This window comes from Drosophila biarmipes, chromosome 3R (genome assembly GCF_025231255.1).
Source record: "Drosophila biarmipes strain raj3 chromosome 3R, RU_DBia_V1.1, whole genome shotgun sequence".
NCBI classification, from domain to species: domain Eukaryota; kingdom Metazoa; phylum Arthropoda; class Insecta; order Diptera; family Drosophilidae; genus Drosophila; species Drosophila biarmipes.
The window spans coordinates 9452844-9472582 of record NC_066616.1 but is presented as its reverse complement, the minus strand read 5'-3'; the positions used below and the strand labels follow the sequence as shown (position 1 = coordinate 9472582).

The 19739-nt window shown below is 44.7% G+C and overlaps 5 protein-coding genes and 1 long non-coding RNA gene across 11 annotated transcripts; 4 read left to right on the top strand and 2 right to left on the bottom strand.

Annotated features, from left to right (window-relative positions):
- The first annotated feature begins 1721 nt into the window (after positions 1-1721).
- Positions 1722-4063, top strand: LOC122818993 (uncharacterized). Of its 5 annotated transcripts, XR_006368451.2 has the most exons (6): positions 1722-2290; positions 2556-2667; positions 2726-2818; positions 2876-3206; positions 3485-3708; positions 3767-4063. It is a non-coding gene; the product is annotated as an uncharacterized LOC122818993 (long non-coding RNA). The 5 variants fall into 5 exon arrangements; XR_006368450.2 differs by lacking the exons at positions 2556-2667; positions 2726-2818 and having other exon boundaries at positions 1722-1953; positions 2006-2290; XR_007764676.1 differs by lacking the exon at positions 2556-2667.
- On the bottom strand, positions 3333-5235 carry LOC108030962 (putative fatty acyl-CoA reductase CG5065). Its single transcript, XM_017104162.1, has 8 exons — positions 5163-5235; positions 4886-5110; positions 4749-4816; positions 4598-4693; positions 4090-4544; positions 3760-4037; positions 3496-3706; positions 3333-3399 (listed from the first exon to the last, which is right to left on the bottom strand). The coding sequence occupies exons 1-8, from the start codon at positions 5233-5235 to the stop codon at positions 3333-3335; spliced, it is 1473 nt and encodes a 490-aa protein (XP_016959651.1).
- Positions 5236-6182: 947 nt separating this feature from the next.
- LOC108031156 (solute carrier family 22 member 1) lies at positions 6183-8249 on the top strand. Its single transcript, XM_017104371.2, has 2 exons — positions 6183-6921; positions 6983-8249. The coding sequence occupies exons 1-2, from the start codon at positions 6210-6212 to the stop codon at positions 7981-7983; spliced, it is 1713 nt and encodes a 570-aa protein (XP_016959860.1). The 5' UTR covers positions 6183-6209; the 3' UTR covers positions 7984-8249.
- A 682-nt stretch (positions 8250-8931) lies between these two features.
- On the top strand, positions 8932-9449 carry LOC108031702 (uncharacterized). Its single transcript, XM_017105363.3, has 2 exons — positions 8932-9240; positions 9305-9449. The coding sequence occupies exons 1-2, from the start codon at positions 9039-9041 to the stop codon at positions 9439-9441; spliced, it is 339 nt and encodes a 112-aa protein (XP_016960852.1). The 5' UTR covers positions 8932-9038; the 3' UTR covers positions 9442-9449.
- A 35-nt stretch (positions 9450-9484) lies between these two features.
- Positions 9485-9972, top strand: LOC108031701 (uncharacterized). Its single transcript, XM_017105362.2, has one exon. The coding sequence runs from the start codon at positions 9485-9487 to the stop codon at positions 9836-9838; it is 354 nt and encodes a 117-aa protein (XP_016960851.1). The 3' UTR covers positions 9839-9972.
- Positions 9973-10005: 33 nt separating this feature from the next.
- Positions 10006-19727, bottom strand: LOC108031700 (rho GTPase-activating protein 92B). 2 transcript variants are annotated; one of them, XM_017105360.3, is made up of 5 exons: positions 19507-19727; positions 18995-19251; positions 15850-16025; positions 12514-13480; positions 10006-12062 (listed from the first exon to the last, which is right to left on the bottom strand). In XM_017105360.3, exons 1-5 carry the CDS (start codon positions 19554-19556, stop codon positions 11290-11292), a joined length of 2223 nt encoding a protein of 740 aa, XP_016960849.1. In that variant the 5' UTR covers positions 19557-19727; the 3' UTR covers positions 10006-11289. The 2 variants fall into 2 exon arrangements, with proteins under 2 accessions (XP_016960849.1, XP_050744598.1); XM_050888641.1 differs by lacking the exons at positions 15850-16025; positions 18995-19251; positions 19507-19727 and adding an exon at positions 13549-13695.
- Positions 19728-19739: the final 12 nt, after the last annotated feature.

Below are 19739 nucleotides of genomic sequence, written 5' to 3'. Positions count from 1 at the left end.
AAAAAACTTGGGGATTATCTTAAACAACTTGTCATTCCACTCATTATTCAGGGGAACAACTTTAAAAGTGTTTTTCTTAGCTACCTCACAACGAAAATAATGGTTCGTTTTTGCTATTATTTCATTTCTAATTAATCTTAACTTGCCCTAATTAACTTATTTTAGCTTATGTATACTTTGGCATCTGTTTTAGATAGGGAAATGCGAAATATTTTATTTATTAATAGACAGCAATTAAATAATTGTAGGGTGTCACATCAACATTTTCAGCTCCTGTTTGGTTCTGAAGGTCCTGCTTTTCCAAATGAGTCTTGCGAGGATGCTGGCTCGGTGTTTTGGCTCAAAAGTTTTCAAATGTGCTGATTGTCCGCGTCCTTTCTCAGAGGACTCTTCGCTCCAGTGCTCCGGCTGGGCAGGAGTTCATTGTCCCTGCGAATGAACTGCAAGCCAAGAAAGCGCATCATGTCCACCTGGCTTATCGCATCCTTTTCAGCGGGATCATCCTGTTCCTCCCGCTTCCTAGCGATGGTATCCTTTATTTCGTGATCAAAGCTAGACATCATGGAATACTATTAGCTTCCGGCGAATGCTGGTTAGGAAAAGGGTATTGGTTTTATCGTCGGATGTTAGATGGACTGACAGATGGGACAGATTCGGCAAGACCTACTAGCAGGGAGCGTATATAGGAGTGATTTGGAATTTCGTTTACTAGTGGTTCTTTGTGAAAAGTAAATAGTTTTTCTTTTTGGTTGTCAAAAAATGTATTATTTATTTATTTTTATCACGATACTACACCATTTATATAGGATTTTTTTTTAAATATAAAAAAATCCATTTGGCAGAAGCGAAGATTTTTATGATTTGATACTTTGTTATGTATTTATATCTAAAATACAAAATGTAAAAAAATATTAAAAATACTAAAAAATTCTAATTTTTGGCTACCTTTCAGATAAAAACGAGAAAGGAAGTTAGCTTCGGCAAGCCGAAGTTTGTATACCCTTGCAGACATAAGAAATAATCAACTTTAGTAAATAATTTTTTCATATTATTTTCCCACTACTGTTCCGATCGTTACTATGACAGCTATATGATATAGTCGTTCGATTTTGATAAAATTTAATTCGAACTAACTAAAAATGTTATTTCTAAGCTTAGAAGGTTATATGTTAAAAAACACCGAAGATATAATTTTTTCCCCCGATAGTTCCTATGGAAGCTATAAGATATAGTTGTCTGATCCAGCTGGTTCCGACTTATTTACTACCTACAATAGAAAGAAGACTTTTGGGAAAGTTTCAGCCAGATAGCTTCAAAACTGAGAGACAAGTTTACGTAGAAACGGACAGACAGACGGACAGACGGGCATGGCTAGATCGACTCGTCTAGTGACGCTGATCAAGAATATATATACTTTATGGGGTTGGAAACGTCTCCTTCACTGCGTTGCAAACTTCTGACTGAAATTATTATACCCTCTCCAAGGGTATAATAACTTCCATAACTGTTTCCAAGCAAAGTATTGTCCAAACTTAAAAAAGAAAATCGTGTTTTTCTGAATAGTGGTTACCTTTTCAATCTATTTGTCTTTTTTTTATAAGCAAAACTCTCAGTAGGCCTTTTAAAATAAAAATTACAAATATTTCTCCTTAGTAGGCTCTGATTTCATGGTGACAACAGCTTACAAGTAAAACCAACATAATAATTCAGTTTAATTCGGAGCTCCAACCGAGAAGGTCCAGTCTGTGGAAAATTTATAAATAAATTTATTAAAATAACCTTACCTACGGACTTTTCATAGTAGGCTTTGGATCGAAAGTGACAACAGATTTTAAGTAAAGGAAAGGAAATATTTCAGTTCTATGTACACTCCCTGCTGAGAAGGTTGCAAGACGAACCAAATTTTAATCTTAAAATTCCTGCGACAAAACATTCGTTTATTCAAACAACCAAGTAGGCTTTGCATTGTGCGTGACAACGGCTTTCCTCTAAAACTAATTTTCAGTTTTATTCGAGAGTTTTGCGACCAAATTATTGTAAAAATCGTTTCCCTCGCAGTTGCGCTCGCCGACTCCCGCGAAGAGGACGTATCAAGGATGCTTCGTTTTTGCAGGAGTCGGCCGGCGCACTTGTTAGGGGAACGATTTGGAGAAGGAGGCGCCGCCCAAGGAGTCTATCGGTCTTTGCATAGACCTCTAGTCGTACACGATCATCCAAGTATACCAGGATATCGCCAATTACTAACATCGAAGGCGGTATAAGCGATTCGAAGGCAATTGATTCAATAATGGTAAGTACTGTTCTTAGTAAGAAAGATTATTCTCTTATTCCAAAAAATATTTTTTCACTACAAAATACATTTTCTGGTAACACATCTTTATATTTATAAGGCTAAGTCGCCTGCTATCGCGAAATTATTCTACCAAATCTGAATAAAACAATATGTAGACAAGCATAATGTAAAAGAAAAAGTGCGTAGGGGCCATCATTTTGTACGATACCTTCTGGTCCATTGGGGTCATCCTATTGCCCGGTCTTTCCTCGTTCTTCAACAGCTGGTCCCTGATCTATGTGCGGATCACCTTTCCCACCATCATGCTGATATTGCTGCTCTACTGGACTCTGTACTCACCTTATTTAAATAACCTTACCTACGGACTTTTCATAGTAGGCTTTAGATCGAAAGCGACATCAGATTTTAAGTAAAGGAAAATAAATATTTCAGTTCTATGTACACTTCCTGCTGAGAAGGTTGCAAGCCGAACCAAATTTTAATCTTGAAATTCCTGCGACAACATTCGTTAATTCAAACAACCAAGTAGGCTTTGCATTGTGTGTGACAACGGCTTTCATCTAAAACTAAATTTATTTTCAGTTTTATTCAAACATTCAACAAAGAAGGGTCCGAAAGTTTTGCGACTAAATTATTGTTCATTCGCCTTGATCATCTCGTTGTACAAATCGTTTCCCTCGCAGTTGCGCTCGCCGACTCCCGCGAAGAGGACGTATCAAGGATGCTTCGTTTTTGCAGGAGTCGGCCGGCGCACTTGTTAGGGGAACGATTTGGAGAAGGAGACGCCGTCCAAGGAATCTATCGGTCTTTGGACAGACGGGATACCTCTAGTCATACACGATCATCCAGGATATCAAAAACTACTACCAACGAAGGCGGTATAAGTAATTCGAAGGCAATTGATTAAATAATGGTAAGTACCGTTCTTGGTAAGAAAGATTATTCTCTTATTCCAAAACTATTTTTTACATTACAAAATAAATTTTCTGGTAACACATCTTTATAAGCCTAAGTCGCGAAATTATTCTTCCAAATCTGACTAAAACATTATGTAGACAAGCGTCATGTAGAAGAAAAAGTGCAGGAAAATCCAGAGCCAGTAAATCCTGGAAGATAAATAATATTTTACTTTAAGCAATTTAAAAACAATTTAATTTAATTTTTAATAAATCTTTTTTCTTGGATAAATAGAAAACACTCACCTGGTCACCATGAACTTATTGGAATCTGCGGTACACTCTTCGCGATGCAGATACTTGTTGATCCCAATCATGTGGCGCCGCACATAGTCGTCGTAGTCCAGCTCCTCCAGGTTCCAATAGAGCGTGGGATACGTGCCATTGGAAATCATCTCCTTAAAATAGAAGCGGCTGCTGTTCTTGAAGATCCACTCGTTCAGCGAGAAAAAGCTACCTGTGAGCATGTTTACTTAGGATTTATTTATATTGCTAACGTCTATTTCTTGCCTGCTAGACAAGCCTGTCTGAACTTCCTGGCAATGGGTGTAACCAGCCGCTTTTTTTGGGCCAACAGAAGGGTTTGCAGATCCATAAGCAAGGCGGGCACAAAGTGGAGGATCCAGACGGCCAACTCGTGCTTGAGGGCACTGCATCTGTACTTGAAGTTCGGGAACATAATCATCCGTCTTGTGGGATAGATTCTGGACCACTTCATGGTTAGCTCCCCCAGACGCTGCCAGGTGATGGGATTGGTCACTCCCGAAGTGGCGTTACAGATGCTCAAGCTAAAAATAAGTTTATTAAAATAAAATCCATAATATGTGTAAATTAACTTGCCTGCCCAACTTGGCCTTGCCGACCATCATGATCATGGCATTGACAACAAAGTCCACTGGGATGATGTCGCATATGAGGTCCTTGTCCCCTAGGATGCTACTAATGCCCCCCTTGCCGATCTCCATCATTATCCCGCTGATAGCCTGGATATTGTCAATCCATCCTGGATAGGGTTCCTTGTAGGCGGCGGTGACTATCGAAGGCCTCACAATCACTATGGGGATCACATCCTTATAGGCATTCACAATCTGCTCGGCAATGGATTTGGTGAAGGTGTACGTGTTGACATGCGGTCCCTTTATATAGTCGGCCAGGCGATTCAAGTAGTCATCGGGAATCTTCTGGGTTGCCGCAAGGAACTGACGCCAATCCACCGGCGGCATGGTGGGGTACACCTGCTCATCCACATACTTCCTACCAGGATTGCAGTAGGCCGTGGAAACGTACAGAAAGCTCTATAAAATACCGATAATTAGATGAAGTTAAAGCAGAAATGTAGTAAACTAACGCTTAATTGAGGCATTTGCCTGCAAAGCTCTAGAAGATTATAGGTGGCCTGGGAATTGACACGGGCAGACACTTTCAGGCACTCGTTAAAGCGTACCTGCAATTTAAACATCACTAGAAAACCAATGGGGATTTAACACACACACACTAACCGTGGCTGCACTGTGGAAAATAATGTTCACCTCGGCGCACAAGACAGCTCTGTCGCACTCATTTAAACCTGTTGGTGGAAAACCTCTGGTAAAGACAAGTGTTTTCATTGCGGTTTCTCTGTAGGAAAACACCATACCAAAGTTGTCATCCTCAATGTTGCCGGAGAAGTGAAAGATTTTCTTCAGCCTCTCGGGATGCTCGGCTCTCAGGCGCTCAAAGATGGGGTTCTGGAGGAATCCCCGAAAGCGTTCCGCCACTGTGACCCCGTTCTTGGGTCGGATCAGCATGTAGATGCGCTTGATCTGCGGAAAACTCCAGAGCAGCTTCTCCAGCAGCGTTTTGCCCACGAAGCCAGTGGCTCCTGTGTATCACAGTTGTCATAGGAGCTTTTTTAGAGATTCACCCATTATTACCAGTTATGAAGACCACAGCATCTTGGTAAATATCCGTCTGGTGCTCCACAATTTCCACTTCGGCGTTGTCCATGATGTCGCCACTTTGAAGCCACAATTGCTACTGGTCCGCTGCTGCTCACTTTCCACAAACAACTGGCTTTGCAAAAGAAATGCCTTGGTCCTCCCGAAACTAGTTTTCCACGAAAACGCAAGTGGAAAATGCAATTGACCAACGAAAGTAGCAACCCAGACGTAACAATCGAGCACAAGCATATTACATCATATTTAGATGTGGATGTGGATGTGGACAAGGCTGGGTCTTTGGTTCATGATCATGAAGATTCGAGTTCATTGAAGAAATTGTAAAGAGCCAACTCAGTCTGCAGGTGAAAAGTGACCTAAAAAAAGGTGGAAGCTATTGGAAAATGAATATTTATTTATTGATATGATGAAAGGAAAGGCTTTAAGAGAACTCATTCTTAAGTTCAGGTTATTATAATATAAATTCTGTTAATATGATGATGTAAGTCCACAAAACTTAGAAAAACAATATACTCGATATATTTATCTCAAGGTCTAATAGGAAGTACATATTCCAATTGCACTTGAAAATTGAATAAATAAGGCTATACCCATTTTATAATATTTAGTTATCCCATTTATTACGATCAAGGAATTTCCCCAACTTAAACGACACCGCGGATTAGCAGCTTTCCAAAAAATACGCATTCCGATGTTGTTTGCCTGGCCAATTCATTAGCTTCGATCTCGTCAAGTGCCTGCCTCCCCGGAACATCATCATCGTCTTCTTCCCGCGAATCTCCGTACGGATCAACAGCAAAAATAGATCGCCCCTCCTCGTCGTCGAACCATATTTGCACAACCAGTTAGGAACTCTGCTCCGCTCATTTGGAATGATTTGATTAGCGACGATGTCGTAGGCAGGCACCGCACAGCGGAGCCCTCGAGTTTACCTGGCCAGGTGAGGTGCTAAGCGAAGTCGCAGTCATGCTGGAGGGTTGGCGCTCCCAAGACGTGGTTACTAAATTTCTAAGTTAAGCAAGGATGAAGGAGGAGAATAATCTTCAAGGCCGGAGCCCCAACTGCCGCCGGCTCACGCCCACGCCCCTGGATTTGGGCCACCTCTCGCACATCTTCACCTGCTCCATGGATCCCAAGGCCAATGAAGTTTCACCCTCAAAAACAAATGGTTCCGATGACGATGTGATCACCCGAGTACTGGGGGAATTTGGTCCCTGGCAGCTGCGCTCCCTGCTCATCCTGTTCCTCTGCAAGATCCCCGCCGCCTGGTTCATGGCCTGCATCCTGTTCACAGCCCCGGACCTCTATCCCGAGGAGGAGTACAAATGCGATACGACTTCGTTTGGCCCAGTGGACAACTGCACCGTCTCCCTGGACCACTGCTATGTAATGGTCAACTATGGCGACTCCGGCTACGCCATGCGACAGTGCCGGAAGTTCCTCTACACCACGGGCTTCCACTCCCTGACCATGGAGTTCGACCTGGTCTGCCTGTGCGACTTCTTCGTGGCCTGGTCCCAGTACTGGCATCTCTTTGGCCTGCTCATCGGCGGAGTGGCGGCCACCAAGCTGATGCGGGTGCTGAGTCCGCGCCAGATTTACGGATCGGGCAACTGGGTCCTGCTCATGTGCAGCCTGCTGATGGGCCTGGTCAAGGATTTCAGTCTCCACTGCGGACTCCGCTGCCTGGCGGCTGTTTCCTGCTGCTTTATGATCACCTCCGGGCATGCTATATGTAAGTAAATAATACAAATCCAACAATATTTAATAATCTCACATTAACCTCACCTTTCCAGTTAGTGACATAACAGCGGGCAGATATCGACTGGGAGCCCTCCTGCTCTACGACTGCTTCTGGGCTCTGGGCCTGATCCTGCTGCCAGGATTGGCTTCCGGAGCTCCCAGCTGGCAGCACATTTACCTGGGCGTGACCCTCTCCCTGCTGGTCATTGTCTTTCTGCTGCCCTGGACTCCCGACTCTCCACGCTGGCAACTGCTGCACATCAAGGAAACCCAACTGGCCATCGAGCGCACCGTGGGCATCCTGCTGGAGGCAGCCCGCACCAATGGAAGCATTCACCGTGTGTCCAAGGAGCTGCCCCTACAGTTGGGTGAGCTGAGGGAGAAGCTGCATGAGCCAAAGCCAGCGGTTTATTGGATGCAGCTGTGGATGGGACAGCGGAGAAGCACCTTCCACTTGGTAGCAGTTCACATGGCACTGGCCACCTTCATGGTGGTGAACACCGGACTGCTGCTCCATGTGCGATCCTTCGGGAGGGAGCACCTGGTATCCAACACTCTGGCCATGGGTCTGGCCGAGATGCTGGGCTGCATCCTAGCCCTGTATCTCACCTTCAACCAGAGGGAACACAAGTGGCAGTGGGCCGGAGCATTCGCCATGGCGGTGGGCAGCATCAGTAGCATCTGCTGGTTCCTGGCCGAGGAGGATATGCCCGAGGTGTACGGGCTGACGCTGGGACTGCTGATGGCCTCGCTGCCCCAGGCTGCAGTGGCCTGTGCCCAGTCCATGATCCTGGCCTGCCTGGGCGAGCTGGTGCCCCAGGAGCAGCGCAGTTGCCTCTCATTCTCCGCCGTCACCTGGGCCAGGGTGTGGCAGCTGTCCGCCTCCTTTCTCACGCTGCTGCGGCAGGTGAGCCCCGCCCTGTCGCTGTCCGCCTTCTGCCTCCTGGTCATCCTGGGCGGCCTGTGCACCTGCTGCCTGGCCACTCCCGAGGGGGATCAGGAACCGGAGGGAGCTGCAGTGAATAAGAAGCAGCACCTCATTGCGTATACGTAAAATCGTATACGTAGGGTGGTCTTTTAGTTTAGTTAGTCTTAGTGTCTGTCAAGTATTCGCAAACAGTATTCGAATTTAGCTTGTTAAACCTTCGCCAGAAGCGAATCTTAAATATATATTGAGCTGCATACTTTTGGGAATATATCAAAAGTTAAGCAACTTACTTTAATTACTTTACTTTACTTCATTTTTAAGACGCAAAAAACATTTTTCTGTGAAACATATTTTACAAAAGACAAAAATGCTTAAAATAAGCTTTTAAATAATTTGTATAGTTTGTTTACAATTTAAAATATAATATATAAAAACGTAAAGATAAGAAAAATTTAACCAAAGCGTACGTTTACAATGTAAACTTTACATACAATAGAAAGAAAATGTCTTCAACTTTCAATAACAAATGAATTCAAAGTAAAAACCCTTAAATACATATTCTTATTGAAGGAGAACATTTTTATTACATTTCGTATATTTAATATACTTTAAGATTGTTATTATAAGGAATAACTATATTAAAATTATGAAATAAAAAATTAAAAGATTAAAAAGAAAGATTAAAATGCTGTATGAAACATAATAAAAACCTTACATAGGATGGGTAGATAAAAATAAAGTAAAATATGAAAGCACGAATTTACTAAACAATGTTCATAAGCGATAGTTCCCATTAAATGTTTCAAAAAAAGCCTCTATCAGTCCCATTGTTGTTACAGGAACCGAAACCATTTGGGACCAGTGTTCAACCCATGAAACCGCCTCTTCCAGCGAACACAATCACCCACCAAGTTGACACACATTTGTGTAATACGTATAATAAGCACACATGCCTGGCTAAATATCCGAGCGCATTTCTCCACCGACAACAAATCAATAAAATAGAAACCATAAAATTGCCAGAACCGGCGCCACTGGAATTGGCCACCAGAATGAGTGTGTCATTCGCGGAGCAGCAGTTGGCGAGGAAGGGCCATCCGAGGCGCACCGAAAAGCCCATCACAACCTCCAAATAAATCCAGTGGAGGACCGGCTGACCAACTGCTGCGATCCTGGATGCCATGAAACCGAAGAAATCGGCCTTTGCCAACTCATCCACAGGATACGGCAGGAACAAGCACGGCAAGGGGCACTCCCACGGCAAGGATAAAGCCGAGGGCGCTGGCAAGGCCAAGACCCGAGAGCCCAAGGATCAGCATGGGCAGAAGGAGGAGGACAAGGACTTGAACTCCGGTTTCGGCGACTATCTTCGCACACCGGAGGGTCTGTAATTTAGCAACCCCTAAAATGTATTCCTTACCTAATTTTAAAACCCTTTTTCAATTAGCATTTGAGATGATGAAACTCTTTGTCTTCGCCAATACAATAATGTTAATTGTCACCATGGCCTGGCCGCACATCAAGGAGCAGTTCTACATGATCAACCAGTGGCTAGAGAGTTTTCGCGAAGAGCAGCAGCAGTAAAGCCTCAGAATCTTTCTCAGAAACAAGTAATCAAAGGTTAAAAATGGTGGGACCCTTTATGCAGGGTCTTTTCTTGATCGGCATCATCTACTGGTATTCCAAGGGCATGATGTCCATGATCAACGACTACTACAGAGGGGAGTTCCAGCGGAAGTTGCAAGCGGAACCATCCAAGCCGAAGGCAGAGGCACCCATCAATGTGGACAACTTTATGGACTATGTCAGGGAGTTGGACCCTCCGGAAGAGGTTTCCAGAAGCCCAGAGGAAGGATCAGTACTTCCACCTTTAACAAAGACCCACAGCCACACACTCTTGCGATTCCTGGAGATCACCGGCGCACTTCCAGCTTTAGATGTTTGCCCTGCCACGAGCAACATAAGAAAGCTAGTCCTATGACAGTTACATTAAGTGCATTTTATATGACTTTCGTAGAATAAAGAATCATAATAAAAAGCTTAATTGCATACTTATAGGTTAAGAGAAGTGTACTTTTATATAATATCTCTTAAATAAATATATCCCACCCAACAGTAGTCGTCTTAAATAAGTTATAACAAGAGTAATTCTGCTCCAACTTGGAGTGTTTGGTTTTTATTAAGACTTTAGCAGAATATATTCGTGTATCCAGCATCAGCTCACTTACTAACCTATTCACAAAACCGTATAAACATACTAGTTTCTAAAAATACGTTGGAATACATGTCGATTTGGTCTGTCCTATGCAGCTTTCGACTTATCCTATTGCACTCTCATAAGTAAGCTCTTTTCCCATAAAGATCTGGCCATTGCTAGTTATACCTTTGAAGCAAGTGGTGAAAATATAGTTAGATATGATTTGAATGTGTAGGTAGTTGTCCTTGAAAGTTTTGTCAACTGTAGGCCTATAAAGGGTGCTGTCATCGTCTGTACTCAGGTATTCTTCATGTGGCACAATATTTGCTGTTTAAAGGACACCTCAAACTGAGGATTTTGATTTAAAGAGGTCTGAGTGTGATTAATGTTTTGTTATTACCAATTTCATAAGAGATCCACATTCTAATATTACAACGCCAGCCTACTCACAAGCGATTTCTAAAAATAACTTAACAAACAATAACGAACAGAGACCAATACTTTTCTGGTAAAATCATATTCATCTTTTTTTAATGTATATTTTATATACACAACAGTTCATCATACATAATTTTATTATAAAATAAAAATAATAGTTGCATTACAAATTAATAAAGCAAAAATACAAAATATAGTACATCATACATCAAAATGATAATTCATTTTAAAATGTACTTGCTGATTTGAATATTCAAATGAATACATTGGAATTAATTAGCCCGAATTCAAAATGGAGCAATAACGTTCGTGCTTTAACCGAAATAATAATTTTAATAGGAGGAAATCACAATGTCTTTCGTTGGAAAAGGAAATCATATTAACTCGGGAGCAATGCAAAAAATTAAGGAAACACAAAACCTTTCTGATGTATCACAACCTTTCAAACAAGGATTAACAATTGAGAGCTCGCCTGGGCTAACAAATCAAATTTCGACACTTGAGTTATGGTGGCCTACTAAAGACTACATATGCATACGTAAATGGATATCGCTCGATATATTGTTATATGGCTAAACACGTACAAATTAGATTGCTTATGAACAAGGCAAAAATACAAATGCAGAATACGCAGAGACTCTTCTCTCCTCTCTATAATGCACAATGTCTCCTTGAATCCGCAAGGATCACTTGAATTATATAAATATATATATTACTGTGCGTTCAAGTCTTAACGAGTAAACAGTAACACCTAATGACTCTGACGCCGTTCCCACCTCACGGCTCCAAGTTTCCCTCTAATCCGAGGTCTTCCAATTTGTGGGAGGTGGCGGCGCTGGCACCGTTGGCCTCTTGGGCGTTTGAAATGAGTTCGGGGAAATGGGTGTCGTGGCTTGAGGCTGTGCCTGCTGCTGATTTTGCTCTGCAGCCGCTGGAGGCTGGTCGTGGTTGTGATTGTTTTCCTTGGCCGCTGGCGGCTCCTCCTTGGTTCCATTCGTTTCGGTGTTCTCCTGCCGAAGTTTATCAAGAAAATGTTCCGTTTTAAATCGTACGCTGCCATTGCCATTATCAATCGTCGCCTGAGTGGGAGTCGAAGCTCCTTCGTCATCGCTCTTTCCCTCCACCTTGGGCGCGCCGACCCCCAGCACCGTTGGCCGCTTGGGCAGCAGCGGCTTCTGCGGCACATCAGGCTTTAACTTAAAGCTGCCAATACTGTCGGTGCTCTTGCGATCAGCCGTGGGAGAGGGGAGGTTGTCCAGCCCGAAGAACTGCGTCCGCGTCATCGGAACAGGCTTGGCTGGCGTTACTGGAGGCGGGGGCAGTGGTTCCAGCTGCGTCTGCGTTGGCTGGCTAGCGGCTGGCGATTGGAACTGCGGCAGATTTGGTAGCGGCGGCTTGGCGGGCTTCTCCTGCTGGACCGGCGTCTGCTGGGGAAAGAGCTCCTTCGCATGGGGCCGGTGCGAGGTCTGTGATGTGGTCATAATTGTGCCGTTGCCATTGGTGGTTGGTGGCGAGGGAGCATTGGCCTTCTGCCTGCGTAATGTTCCGTAGCGTGGACTCTCCATGACTTCTACAAATGAGAATGGAATGGTATCGTTAGGTATGATAAATGAATGTTTCAGTGTACAATAGTAAAAGTTAGGAAACATGAAAAATGTTAATCTTAATTTTTATAAAAATATATTCATTCTGATTATTACTTAATTATAACTAAATAGAGACCAAAGCTATTTTCTTTAACTTTAACAGATTAAAAGTATCCCTCCGACACCATATGCACAATTTAAAATTTGGTTCCAATCAATTTTATTGCACAAAATATATAAAAACTAATAACGATCTAACTTGGACAGCTTCTTGATAAATAAAAAATGTTTTTAAAAAATAGCATAAGGCACAGAAAAATATTAAAAGTGGAATTCTCGAATGTTTCTTCATTGAAAAGATAATAAAAACTAGTCATAAGTCAAATACTGTATAGTGACCCGTTTGATAGAATTCCGACTGTGCAGTATGCTTACCACTATCGTTTCTATCCAGGTTCTCGTTGGAAGAGTTTGATTTGCTCTTGCCCTCGACGAAGAGCTTTTGCTTCTGTAGCGTCAGGTAGAACTCTACTTCGCCGCTGAAGAAGTAGTCCCACTGACTGATTAGCAGCTCTACGATGATGTTGGCTGCCGAGGAGCTGTTCACCTGGCCAATGTAATCGGCGGGGGCGTTGCTGCTCTTGTCGATCCGCGGCCACAGCATGTTCGGCGACATAACGATAGCCAGATTCTGCGAGCTCATCTTGTTTAGCGCTGAGCGCTGCTGCACGGTTGCCAGAAAGCGGGTGAGGTATCGTAGGTTAGCGTAGTTCTCCTTGGGCAGCTTGCTCAGAGTGGCCTTGATCTCCGTCTTGCGCTCGTTTTCGCTGTGCCGCTCGGCGATCCGGATGAAGTCCTTGTACAGGCCGTAGGTGAGCAGGGGCTCCGGCAACTCACGCAAGTAGAGCTTGAGTATGGAACCAATGACGTGGGGGTCCTGGTAGTCCAGCGGCAGCGGGGTCTTTACGTGCTGCGCCTCCAGGGCGTGCTTCATCCGGCGCAGCTTCGTGCTGGCGCAGCCCACGCGCAGCAGGCCCTCCTCCTCCAGGCCGTGCTCCAGCAGGCAGCAACAGCACAGCTCCACAATGTAAGAGATCTCCCGGTTGGTGGACGTCAGGTGCTCCTTCAGCGAGGTGCCAAAGCGAGACTTTTCGGTGCCCTGAATGGTGTCCTGGATGCGGGCCAGCGAGGCGTTCACGTGCTGCAGGGCACGCTCGTGATAGTTTCTTTGGTTGAGTACATAGTCGCGGATGCAGCTGACGATCTCGTCCTCTTTGGATATCAGTTCCAGCATCTGGGCCGCCCAGGCATCCCGCTCCTTCTCCAGTTTCAGCTCGCACTCCTCCTGCTGGCTCTTGATGTGGTTCACCTTGGCCGCAGGCTCTTCCAGCCGGATTGCCGCCTGCAAAAGAAAAACAGAGAACTGATTAGTATATGACAGGTAAGAATCAGTGCCAGGGAAATCCTCACATTGCGAAAGGAACAAAGCTCAAGCACGCTATTATCTTATCTGCTGGGCCACTACTGAAAATAGTTTTTCGCGTGACTAATGGAAGATGCCTGTTGTATGGCAGGAAAGTTTGCGGGCCATAAACAAAAATAGATCGACCTCAACCGCAGCCGCAGACCAGCTGTTGCGGCTCTCTCACCAAGGTCTTTGTCTGAAACCGGACAATGGGTTCAATATGGGTTTTAACGCACATGCGCCACTGCATTGGGGCCACTGACTGAGGTGACTGAGTCATAAAGTAGCTTATGGAAAGAATGGCTGATAAGGAAAGCAATCGAACGGAGTAGAACACTTTGAAAATAAACGAAAGGGAAAGGGGGAACAATAAGTGTTTTAGGCGCACTTTACAGATTAAAACACTGGTGTAAAAACAATGAAATATAAAGAATCAGCTAAAGAATTAATACATTCATATGAAGACTTGGAAAGTATCAAAGATAGCTCATAATAAATTCGCTGCTTTGGAATTTTCGGCGACTAAACTCTGATACAACAAATTTTTAAGTGCAAGATTAGAGACCCAGCGATCCAGCATTCGGGGCAAATAAACAACAAAGTTCCTGCATTGTGATGTAAGTTTTGCCTACAACAGCATTACCCATTGTGTGTAAACAAACTGCTGCTGGCACTCATCACCCGATCCCGTATCATAACGCTGCTAAAAATAAACAAATCGTGACAAATTGCTGTAAGCGCACCCGCCGCTATCTGCAGCCAGAAGACAATGGCATCCAGCTAACTATCAGCTCCTGCACCTTTCCTCCCCTGCCATTCCCACCTTGGAATCGAATCATTTGCATTGACGGAGTGTGACTCAGTCACACCACCCATGAGCCGCAACCTCTCGGTGACCTACATCCCCACAAGCTGGCACCACGAGTTACACATTCCGGGCACCAAAGTTAGCACTTCCAAAGGCAGTCGAGTCGTGTGCTTGTAGGCATTGTATTTTGCGGATCGGATCTGTGCCGGGGAGTGCAATTAGAACAGCACCAGGTCGTTGAGCGTCTGATTAGCGAATTATGGCAAGCCGACGGCCGTTTTTATATGGGACTCAGTTGGCCACTTGATAAGATTAGCGGGGAGTGTAAATAACTTCGGTTTCCAGTTCTCCGATACGCCAATGGCCAGTGGCGATGTTGTGGCGTCCATTTCAATTATGATGTCACTGTCGCCAAGTCAATGAACGTCTTCCGACACCTTAAACAGACAACATACATCAACGAATACAGCGGCTAGTCATCCCCGACCGCCGTCTAAATATGGCAACTGGCGTCGTGATTTGTAAAAAATAAGGCGGAAAGAAAAAAGAGCAAAAAATATAAGAAAACACAAAACAATGGAACTCAAAAAGTAACTTTTTGTGTCCAGATAGCCGGCCATAACTGTTCGGCTCCGCACTTGTAGACGCCAATGGACAGAACCAATCGGGTGTCAAGAAATGGGAACACCAAAAAGCCGTTCATCCCATCTCCCACTCCAGATTCCCCCCATCGGACGATAAGGCAACAACGACAAGTATCGGATTCGTATCACAAGAACGTAAGCGGCAAAAGCGAAACGCACGGCAAACAAACAATACAATAGAAACTGGCGTGAGATAGAGCCAGAGTGAAGGAAAAAAGACCAACCAACCAACAACAATGGTAATAATAATAAATGGAAATTAAAAATTGATTGCTTCTTTGCCGGCGCTTCTTGGCATCCGCCTGGGTATGTTGGTGGTGGGCATTGATTGGAAAGTGGGGTTCGGTCTTGCCTGGCAGTTTTATGACACTTCACTCGGAGAACGCCCTTCTGGGAAGTCCAATTGAAGCTTTTAAGTCGGGTGTTGCTTCCCGCTTCATAAGAACACTGCTTGTTTACATTTCAACGAACTTGAACTTGTGGTAAAAATAAATATCGGAACCACAGTGCCGTTCTGCTGAGAGGGACACACACACTCTATCGCCAACTACCGACAATCGTTGTTATTCTTCGTTAATCAGACCCAACCTTGCGATTGGATTTCGTCGGGGAAAACGGAAAAAACGAATATCCACCGAATCACTTGACCAGCTGAGGTAACTTTTGGCGGCCCATTATTTCCACGAGCAGATTTCTTAATTAATTTAACAATCTCCCATTGTCATCGGGCGCAGTTTCGAGCCAACGGAAATCCAGCATTATTCACTCTCTCGGGCCCGTTTCCCTGGCCATACACAGTCGCAATGCCTAATCCGAGTTAGATTTATGATCGGCGTGGGCATGGGCGCACTCACCTCATGACTGCGCTTCAGCGAGGTGTACTCCTGCAGAGTGCGCGAAACGTTGCGCTTGAGCGTCGAGATCTCCTGGATCTCCTTGTCCAAGATGTTCTTCAGCCGCCGCACCACCTTGGTCTCCGTCTCCAGCTCGCTCTCGATAATGCACTCGGCCATCGTCTTCTCCAGTTCGCCTGCAATGGGGAAGCACATAGAGAAATTAGTAGAGCACATTCCACACTTATCTCCCCCTCAATATACATCTATCTATGAACTCATGCTCAAAATAAGCAAGATCTATATCTTCTCTCTGTTATGATTCATCTCTTATGGACAACAGAACCATCATACATAGTTATAAATATTCAAATACCTATACCATTTTGACAGTTTTATCAATCATGTAAGGCTTATAACCAAGAGTACAGCTCGGTTCATCTCTTATGAAGAACAGAACCATATATGTTTATTAATATTTAAATTCCCATACCATTCTGACAGTTTTATCAATCACTTGTGGCTGATTATTAAGGAATGTAACTTGAAGTATAGTTTTCTGTGTGTATCTTGAGGTCTCTTGCTGTTCCACCCGCAAGAGAGGAAGTCAAAGCTTATTTAAGACCTTATCGCCCAGCGGTAGCTGCGAAGATGTTGGCGTGCCGGTTTCCAGTTGCCGGAGTTGCCCCGCTTTGATGCGGGGCGGGATTCGGGCAATCCGGCGGGGGTGGAGTCTGCTGGCGAATAGGTTGACGAGCTGAGTAAGCAAAATTGTGATAATTGTGTTGAGTGCCCCGAGACTCGAGCCTCAGCCGCTGAACCCGCCATGGAGGCAGAGCAGAGGCAAAGAGGTCGCACCGCAGAAACAAGAGGGAGTCCGAAACGAAGGCGAAGACGACGTCGCCACTGGAGTATAACATTCGAGATATGCTCGCTTTTCGCTCCCCTTGCTGAGCGGGTTGAATTGAAGCGCATCGTGGCTAACAATAAAAGTGGCAAAGGGCGCACAGTGGGTTTAAGTGAGATGATATCGCCCTGTAATTACCCACATAACAGAGGCGACAAAAAGCTAATTTTAGTGTGGTAATTTTGGGTTTTTGTGAGTCTGGAGATGTGTTTAATCGAGGCACTTGGGTGCTTCTCTTTGCTAGGGCCATCAAAAGATTATGTAGACAATTTTTACTTTGAAAACACCTTTAGCATTTGAAATGTTTTTAAAATACGACCCATTTGATAATGCAACTTAGCATAGACGAAAAAACGCAATTTATGTGAGGTACCTACTAATATTTAAGTTTGTAAAAGTACTTCCCGTTTTTAGGGCAGTTAGGTGAAAGAAAAAAGTTACCTATGAGTTTACTCATTATACACAAGCTTTAACTTGGAGCTCTGAAATACCATTATTAAACTTATGTCACCTGCCGACAAACAGTCTTTGCTTAAAACTCGATTTTATAATATATTCCTTTGAACAACCAGATTTGCAAAAATATACAATAAACAATAATGGTGTGGCGATTCCCTAGATATCATTTCCGCAGCGAAAGGAAACGATCTTTGTTAGCTGGTGCTATAGATTCCCCAGGTTGACCCAATTGCTATTCCCCGAGTGTTGCAGTAGACCTCTTACTTAACTCATGGACACACGTTCACTGTGGCTATGATAGATGCATGTGGAAATGTTCGTGTCTAATCAGGGACGTGGGGACCTGGAGCTGGAAGTGGGGAGCCGGAGGGGTTTCCGAGATCCCTGGCCGCTACACAACCGCCGCTGGTCTTGAACCACTGCGAGGTTGCAGCTGCAACTGCCACAGAAACTGCAGTTCAAATTGCAATTGACGCACACGCATCTGCGGATATGCGGAATGCCAAGTGCTCGAAACAGGGGGAAGCAGCGAATGGAAACAATATGCACAAAAAATAACACTCGGAATGAGTAATACGGCCTAGGGGGAGCGCCCACAAAATAAATGAGCAGCGGAGAAGAGATCATGACGCTACATGCGATGATGTATGAATTTGGCCGAGACTTTTACTTTTACTAGCCAGGCAGGCAGCATAATTATCGCCGTTTACTGGGCTTTGTTAACCCTCTTCGCGGGCGATGTGTAACAAATTTAAATGGAATGCTCGGCAAATCCCATAGAAAAGGGCAATAAAAGCGGGCGCATGTGGGGGCGGGCTTACTTGGCTGGCAAAACAAAAAGGTGATATAAATAGATAATGCCGAAACCGCAAATAATAACCAATACTGCGGGCGAGCGGCGAACGGGTTGCAAAGAAAGCAGCGAAAAAGTCATAATAAAAATTATAATAATGATTAAAAAGCCGTCGATGTGATGTTGCCGTTTGCAGTTGAGAAATGTAAATGCCACAAGGCCAAGCGACAAGGCGAGGCCGCCAATACACACAGACAGACAGACCGAAGCCCGTGACACAGTCATCCGCGAGTGTTCTCCGCTCTCCGTTCCATGGCCCCTCAGGCCCATGCGTCCATACGTGTGCCATTGTGCATGTCTGGCGGCGATTATCGGATTTGGAACGAACGACAACCACTGTGCGCGTTATCAGCAGCGCCAACATGACAATGGGCAGGGGCGCAGCAAGAGTAGGAGAGGGTTAAACCTGCCCAAGGACTGGGCTAAGAGAAAAGTTACCTACATTCTTCTAGAGTATGCGCTTCCAACATATTAAGGTTTATCATGCTCAAGGATTTCATATTGAAAAAATCTATTCTTTTATAAATGGCTTCCAAAGAGGTTCATCGAAATTATATGAGTTTTATTCCTCACTATCCCAACACTGAACAGATATTTTTAACTCCTAACAATAATAGCCTTTCCTTTTCTAAACAAAGTTGTGTTTAAATACAAATAAACAAGCGTTCGAGCCCCGTCGACCGCTCTGTTCATAAGTTATCTCGAAGATCTATACTTTAAGTTAGCTTTATACAAATAATTATACATGATTTTATGCTTCTACATGAACTAGGAGCATACTGAAATACTCTCAAGATAAACAGTGCGAAGGCCCGCAAGCCAGCCTCATAAGTTGTTTACTACGTAGCAAACAGAAACAAAAGGCTCTTGATAACATTGAAACAGAAATTCCCGCCTACGCCACTGCCGCCCACCCAGAGGAAATCCCGATAGCCCCGGTAACTAACCGCAATTGGCGAGGACCTTCTGCAGAGGCATGTCCTTGGGCAGCTCCTTGGCGGACTCATCCAGCGCCTGGGCGATCTTGTAGTGGCTGTTCTTCTTGGTGCGCTTGTCCTGCTCCTCGGTGCTGCCGCTGCCACTGCCTCCGCCGCCGCTCAGCGCCGGCAGCTTGCGGACGATCTTCTCGATGGTGTCCCGGTATCTTTCCACCTGCCGCTCGATCGTCTCCAGCTCGGAGTCCTTGCAGTCCGACTTGGTGGATCTGCGGGTGGGGAAGAGGGGGAGGTTGGCATGGGTTAACCGTGGTTTAGGTCATCATCAGTCGCCCACTGCTGCCGCTGCTGCTGCTGTTGTTGTTGTTGTTGTCGTCGGGCTTTGTTATTGCTGCAGTTGCTCGTTCGGTTTTTGTGTTTTTGTGCTTTGGTGATGAGGCAACACCTGTCTGTCCACCTGGAGCGCACTCACACACACCAGCAGGCGCAGACGAGCCGTCGGAATGGCTGGCCTTTGAACTTACCTTGACAGATTCTCGGCTGCTATTTTGATTTTCGCAAACTGCCTCTTCATCTTGGCTGTCTCGCTATTTCCCCGCTCGCGTCTCCGAATTAAACTGAACTTCTGTGTGTTTGCTCGCGGTGTGTAATTAGCTAGGCATTGAGTAAATACTTAAAACTGGCAAATTAGTCATTCTTCAACGATGTTTTACGAAAAAGTGAGTCGCGGCGAGTGTGACCGCAGCGGGAGCGCTAA